The sequence below is a fragment of the Oryzias melastigma genome, linkage group LG24 (assembly GCF_002922805.2).
Source record: "Oryzias melastigma strain HK-1 linkage group LG24, ASM292280v2, whole genome shotgun sequence".
Lineage (NCBI taxonomy): Eukaryota > Metazoa > Chordata > Actinopteri > Beloniformes > Adrianichthyidae > Oryzias > Oryzias melastigma.
This window is the reverse complement of record NC_050535.1, coordinates 9,016,606-9,023,974: the sequence shown is the minus strand read 5'-3', so window position 1 is coordinate 9,023,974 and position 7,369 is coordinate 9,016,606. Positions and strand designations below refer to the sequence as shown.

Below are 7,369 nucleotides of genomic sequence, written 5' to 3'. Positions count from 1 at the left end.
ACATAATTATGTTAAAGTTACAGTTTTAAGGTTTTAAAAATGTAGTTTTATTGTGTTCAATAAATGTTTATCCTGTTCGGCCTGCGACCTTTTGGATTTTGTTCCCCTGTGCGATTGACTTTGACATCCTGATATAGATGGCTACATATATGTTCAGAACGACTTTGCCACCTCCTTTTGTTGGTCTCTGTGTCTATATGAGGGCCAGTCTCCACACAAACCTCCTGTGTTTTCCCAATAATCTTGTAAAAATGGGTCAATGAGATGTCAGATGAAGTTGGCTTTTGCCCCATGGTGCTCTGGGAAGTATCCCAGAAGGAGAGTGAATTAATTTCACCCAGTTTTAAATCTGTCTCAGTGGTAAGACTGTCCTTGATCATGTTCCTTACATGCCGCGAAGATGCAGTCGCAGTACGAGCCGCTCCAGGCTGTGAAAACTGTTCAACAAGCAGTTTAAAATCTCACCCCTGCCCATCAAAGGAATGAACTGTTTCTGTGTTCTTCTCGTGAATTTCAGGTTTTATTTTCCTTTACAACCAATGACATTATGATTAAATGTGTTTTTCCTTTTTTTTTTCTATCCTCTGATTGTGTTTCTGACCAAATTTCAATCATCAAAACAAAGAATGGTTTTATGGATTTTTTTTTTTTAATTTTCAAATAAAGTTGAAACTCAGGTAAAGCAAGATCAACATTAATTTATTAGAATAACTCATAAACATGTTGCCAAAGTCATAAAACAGACTGTTACACTGAGACTTCAGAGAAGAGAGATTTCCTTCTGGCAGGTTTAAGGTGCAACAGTGCCATCTAGCACACACACAATTGTATGACACCTGCAGCATCATTTGTTAAGTTAACCATTAAGTTTAGTTTTTGTTGCAAAAAAAGTTCAATCTTAAGTTTAATAAAATTAAACATTTGGAGAGAAATCACAGAATTTCGTCCTCTTTCATCCAGACAGCTGTTTTTCATTTTGACATCAAGTTTGGACTGCAGAAAAGTTTGCGAGCTGTAGATATTGTCTTAAAACTCCACAAAATTAAACCCACTGTCTATTTTAACATTCAGAGAATAGACTCAAAGATGGGAATTCATCCAACCCAACAGCACCCGATGATTCCACTGACGGCCCCCAGAGCAGCCGCAAAGCCAGAAGGGACGGAAAGAAGGGAAAGTCTGCGGCAGCTTCTGGATTCAAGCAGGACACGGTACGAATCTGTGACAACGGCGGCAATCGCTACCGAAAGATCAGTCATCAGTCAGTAATGAACTGGTATCTATTAAAATGTTAACAATAACAGGAATATTTCTAAAGGAGTTACTGTCAAATAAAAAATACATCTCCTTAATGATTGTTAAAAGGCGTATATCATGCTGTTCTTAAGCCTTTCAGAGGTTTTAGAGGAATGCTCAAAGATGCACGTATGAAGCAAAAATACCACTCAAGAAATATTAATACAATTTAAAAAAAGTAGAATTTCATTCATTGTTTGCATTCAGCTTCTATTTTGATTTGTTTTCTTGATAAAAAGACAATTTTGACCTTAAAAAACACAATTTCTATTTAATTCAGTTTTACTTTTGTGTGCAGGGTTCCACCTGGGTCTTAAAAAGTCTTAAATTTGAACATTTAGAAATAAGGCCATAAAAAACATTTTTTAAAAGTCTTAAATTTGGATATCTTGGTCTTAAAAATTTTGAAGTTTATACCTTTTTTTCTGTATAACTTTTTTGGTCTAAAGTTTTATCTGCCATCATGCAAGTAAAAGGCATTTATTGTACGCTAGTATTAGCAACTACAGGCTGATGCCACTTAAACTGTGAACCAGAAAGTACTTCATCATATAATTTTAGCGTCTCTGAGGTTTATTAGTTACCGATGGTTGTACTGCTCCAAAATGTGAGTAATGAAGAAATTATGGTTTCTGTAGTTTGGTAATTGTAATTTACATACTGAAATTTGAACTGTAATTCGTTACTTTTACTCTGACAAGGATTTTTTTCTTTTTCTTTGTCCATAGGCCTGGAAATTAGGCAGATAAATTTGTCTTGTTTTCATATGCAAGGTCCTAAAAAGTCTAAAATTTTACTTGCAGAAATGTGTAGGAACCATGTATATGTATTAAATATTGATTGTGTGTGTAAGCGAAGCCATTCTGTTATATATATGAGTTGTAGTTTTTGCAAAGCTTTCGTATTTCTGTCTTAGAAGTTTTAAAGTTCTTTGCATCCGTTGCTTTGTGCAGAGCCTTGACCTGACCAAACCCCACTGGATCCTGCGTGTTGTCACTGAAAACACTAAAACGGAGAGCATTGAGGCGAAGAAGGACACAGAGCGCAGTGATCAGATCAGAGCCATTAAAGACAGCTGGGAGAAGCTTGAACCAGGACGCTGCGCCAAGGTAACCACAACATCGATGAGACATTTTCCTTTGAAATAAACATCCTTGATCTCTTCAAGAAGATTCAGACTAGAAAAGTTGCATTACCTGCTATGATGCTAGAGTAAATGCTTTTGGTTGAAACTAAAGTAGAAGATTCTGAAGTTTTTTGCTGAAAACGATGACACAATTTACTATAATTTCAAAAGGGATTTGCTGAAAATGCAAAAGCTATTTGCAAAATGTTAAATTAGCTAAAAGACTCAAAATTTCATTAATAAAAGAGCGCTGAAGTTGATGTAACTTTCTGAGATTTTTTTTTTAGTAAAATTGCTAAAACAACCTCAATACATTAAAAAAAATTGCAAAATATCTAGCATGTTGCTTAAATATCTAAATAGCTAAACTCTAAATTAGACCAAAAAACCTTAGTAGATGCCAAATTAGCCTAAAAAGCTAGCACCTGTTTAATTACTTGCTAAACTCCAAAATAGCTTAACATTCCTCAGTAAACCAAATTAGCCAAAAACGTTAGCCTTTTGCTAAAATATTAGCTAAACTCTGAATTAGCCTAAAAACCATAGTAGATAAATTAACCAAAAATGTTAGCATGTTTCTAAAATGTTAGCTATGCTCAAATTAGTCCAAAAAAAACTCAGTAGATGCCAAATTAGCCAAAAATCTAGCACATTGCTTAATTACTAGCTAAACTCCAAAATAGCCTAAAATTTCTTAGTAAACCAAATTAGCCAAAAACATTAGCTTGTCGCTAAAATAGAAGATAAACTCTGAATTAGCATAAAAACCCCAACTGATAACAAATTAGCCAAAAATGTTACCCTGTTGCTAAAATAGAAGCTAAACTCTAAAATAGCCTAAAAACCGTAGTAGATAAATTAACCAAAAAATGTTAGCATGTTTCTAAAATGTTAGCTAAGCTCCAAATTAGCCCAAAAAAGTTAGTAGATGCCAAATTGGCCTAAAAGCTAGCATGCTGCTTAATTACTAGCTAAACTCTAAAATAGCCTAAAATTCCTCAGTAAATTAGCCAAAACTACTAAAATAAAAGCTAATCTCTAAATTAGCCCAAAGAAAACCTCAGTAGATGAAGATACATTAGCCTTGACTCTACTTGTCACATTTGAAGGCTCTGCAGACCCATCTAAGGTTTCTAAACCGAGTCCAGAATGAAGCGAAGGATGAAGCTGCCTTGGATGAAACCACAGATCCTGGTAATGTTCCACATGTTTCTGACTCCTTCCATGTTCTCTAGTCACTTGTCGTTCTTTTTTCCTCCACAGCTGCTGCCAGTTGTGACCTAGATCCCTGTGTCAGTTCACCCAACAACACCCTCCCTGACTTCAGTCACCTGCTCAGGTGTGATACCGCTCCCAGATCCCATTTAAGTACGGATTTTAAATTGTTAAAATGTCGTGTTGAACTGATAATATTCCTGTTCTCAAGGGAAGCTCAGATAATTCAGGATCTGCCAGACTGTACTTGTATTTTCCCTTTTCTCCTAAATGAAAGCGTTCCACTTTGTACTTTCCCGAGTGAAGACTCTGTGGCCTCTAGAGGGCGGTAACAACTCCTACACAACTGCTTAGTGCTGCTTTTCTGAAATGCAACATTTGACTTTATCTGTTTTTTTTCTTGTTGCTCTTTACAGTTCCACCTGCGTCTCTCATCCATCCCCTAACACCACCACTCACTCCTTTCCCTCCATCTCTCCCTCTGTCCATCCCTCTCCCAGATAAACCAGCTCATATTTGGGTCTGTTAATTAGAGAGCTATTTCCGGGCCTCGTTGTTGCTCCAATGAGATGTGCCCTTCTCCTTTAACCTCTTCATCCTCTCCTGCTCTCAAACACTGGTGTGTGTGCTAACATGTGGATGTAGGGATTTAGAAAAATGATTTTTTCTTCTGTCATTCAGTTATTTTGTTGTCAGTCAAAAAAAAGTAATAGTTTTCTGGGAACCAGACATCTCTTTTATTATTATTATTTTTACACAGTTTGGTTTAACTTAAAAACTCACTCCGATCATCTTTAGAACTATTGTAAAAGAGTTGCTTAGTAAACATTCACACGATAGTGATTCTCTTTTCCGTACATTTTTCGGCACATAAAATTCAATCACACTTTCAGAGATTTCATCAATCTTGGTATCAAAACATTTAGCTTGCTCAGGACATTACTGTTTTTATTTTTGGTATTCATTAACTTTATAGTTTTTGAAATATTAAACAAAATATGCCCCATAGGAAATGAATAAGAAAGTCTCGAAATGTAAAAAAAATTAAGTAAATTATCAACAAGTCTTTAAATATATTCATGGGCTATGTTTTCATCTTTTATGTGAATAAAAAAAATGGAGTTTACCTAATTAGCAACATGCTAACATTTTGGCTAATTTATTATCTACTGGGGTTTTTATAGGCTAATTTGGAGTTTAGCTAATATTTAGCAACAGGCTAACGTTTTTGGCTAATTTTATTTACTGAGGTATTTTGGGTTATTTTGGAGTTAGTTATCAATAAGCTAGCTTTTTGAGCTAATTTAGAGTTTAGCTCATATTAAAGCAACATACTAGATATTTTTGCAAAATTGGCATGTATTAGAGATTTTTAAGCAATTTTACTACAAATTTTCTGAAATTTAGATAAACTTCAGTGCTTTTTCATAAATATTTAATTAAATTTCCAGTCTTTTAGCAAATTTAACAGTTTGTAAAAAGCTTTTGTATTTTTAGTAAATCCCGTCAGCAGTTAAAGTAAATTTTGTCACTATTTTCAGCAAAAAGCTTCAGCATATTTAGCAAATACTTTCAGCAAAAAGTATTCACACTAGTATTATTAAAACAACTTTTCTAGTTGGAAATTTGCCTCTGAGAATAGAATAAGCCCATCTATATGTGCTCCAGCTAGCTTACAGCCCCTCACAACACTACCTAACATTACCGGTGCATCAGCTGTCCAGCCGTACAGTTTTGAGTCGGATTCCGTACATGGATCTAGTCATCTAGATCAGAATGGATCAGAGCAGCTTAACTTTAACGCCATAACTTCAAGTCTTTTCCCACTCCAATTTTTCTGTCTGCTGCTTATTCACAATGATTTAAATAAAGAAACACTCAGAAATGCCATTTTAAACTTAATTTTCTTTATATATGTCCTCCACCATGAGAAACATCCCACAAGACCTTGTTGAAAACATCAAAAACAGGATTTTCATCTGAGTTGTTCACCTTTTTTAATTTTTGCTATTTTAAACCGTCTTTGTGTTTTCTTAGAGACCCAAAAGGATCTGCTGAGCTGACGGACTCCCAGAGAGAGGAAGAGCGTGACCGGGAGCTTCTGGAGAAGATCCAGACCCATCAGTCCATCCGTAGAAGTTTTCTGGAGAGGCACAAACATCAGGCGTCTCACCGAAAGGAGTTTGTGAAGCAACAGCTGAAGATGTATCAGAGCATGCAGGTGAATCTGCAGACGTCTGACGTTGAGGGATGTAGGAAGACACAGTAACCGTCGTCATTGAAGTGCTCGGTGCATCAGAACATCCTGTTCTAACCTCTCTTTCTTTGTCTTCAGGATGACTGGCAGAAATCACTTAATGCTTTTAAAGAGCATTATGAGAAACTGGGTCTGGAGGAAGCTGGCACTACAAACAGAGCCCCCCCTTAGTATCAATGCAGTAAGGATGCCGAGAGATTACAAAAATAGAAAGAGATCTCATTCAGTCTTAAACAATTCTCTTTGCTTCAGATTGGTACCTCCTCGATTCCAGTAAACCATCAGACCTTTTAGTTTTCCTATTTCTCATCTATTAAATAGAATTTTTTGTGCATTTTTAAGGTTAATTCATTCAATAAATCTTTCTGTATTTTAAAACTGAAGCCGTTTGAGGTAATACGGGGTTATGAGGAATAAAATATTTGTTTTCTTGAAATAAATCCCTAAAAAATTAGCATTTTCTTACAAACATTCATCATTTAAAAGCCCAAACACTGAAGCTCTTCTTTACTTGTTTCCAGATTTCAAACAAAAAATAAAACAAATATGTATTTAGAAACTTTTGTTTTTTTTTTAGTGTGTTTGTAAAGGTTTAAAGTAGTGCTTAAAACTTCTCATCTTCTGCAAATCTGTTGTTTTCTTTGACTGCTTGGCACTAGAGGGGACTTGGCCCCCCTCGCTGAGAGCTATTGATCGATCGATCGATTAGAAGACTTAAGCTTTCCTGATAGAAGGTCCTTTGTAATCTGAATGAAAAAGAAAGAGATGTTTAAGAATAAATGCTTTAGTCTCTGTAATAAACCAAAACTTTATAACACTACAGTTTAAACAAAAACTTCAAACTAACTCTTGTGAGTCTTAATCAGATGTATTTCCTTTAAGTTAATAAAAAAAAAACTATTGTTATTTTATACTCCGTTTGTGCTTTTGTGCTTTTCTTTCTCCATTCCACACACCCATTGAGCTGAAATGAAATGATGATGGAGCCATCTAGTGGCCAAACGTGGTAGTACACCTATGAATGCTGTGTTCTGTTTGACAAATTCATTTAGATTCTAATGCTGCTTCATGAGCAATATTCTTATTTAGCAGCTGATTTAAACCAAATAACAGTTTAAATTAATATTTTTGTGTTGCATAAATTCAATTCTGTGTGAAATAATACAAAAATGCAGTTTAGTGTTGCTCAGTTTACTTAATTCTTATGTGACCTTATTTAACAAAGATTATACATCTTAAAATTTGTTGTAAAAATGTTATTGATCTTGATTTTTTTATATAAACAACAATTATATTAAACTTGTTACAAGAAAAACATGTTTTCTTTCTTATTTATTTTTTAAATCTAAACTTTACAAGCTATATTTTCTACATACCAAATAGAAAAAAAGCTTGAAGGCCAGATTTCAGAACAAGAAATTATCATAATTTAAGTATATCTTAGATTTGGCCATTTTTTTAAAACTTGAAATAAG

At 34.6% G+C, this 7,369-nt stretch overlaps 1 protein-coding gene across 2 annotated transcripts in view; it reads left to right on the top strand.

The window, feature by feature from the left end:
* adgb (androglobin) overlaps window positions 1-6,807 on the top strand; it is a gene marked incomplete in the record, with an annotated part of 40,286 nt that extends 33,479 nt beyond the window's left edge. The window contains 6 exon segments of one of the 2 annotated variants that reach the window (XM_024291320.2): window positions 1,072-1,211; window positions 2,250-2,405; window positions 3,532-3,616; window positions 3,686-3,761; window positions 5,675-5,858; window positions 5,973-6,807. In XM_024291320.2, the coding sequence (XP_024147088.1) occupies window positions 1,072-1,211; window positions 2,250-2,405; window positions 3,532-3,616; window positions 3,686-3,761; window positions 5,675-5,858; window positions 5,973-6,065 (734 nt within the window). 2 annotated transcript variants of the gene reach the window in all.
* Between the last annotated feature and the right edge of the window lie 562 nt (window positions 6,808-7,369).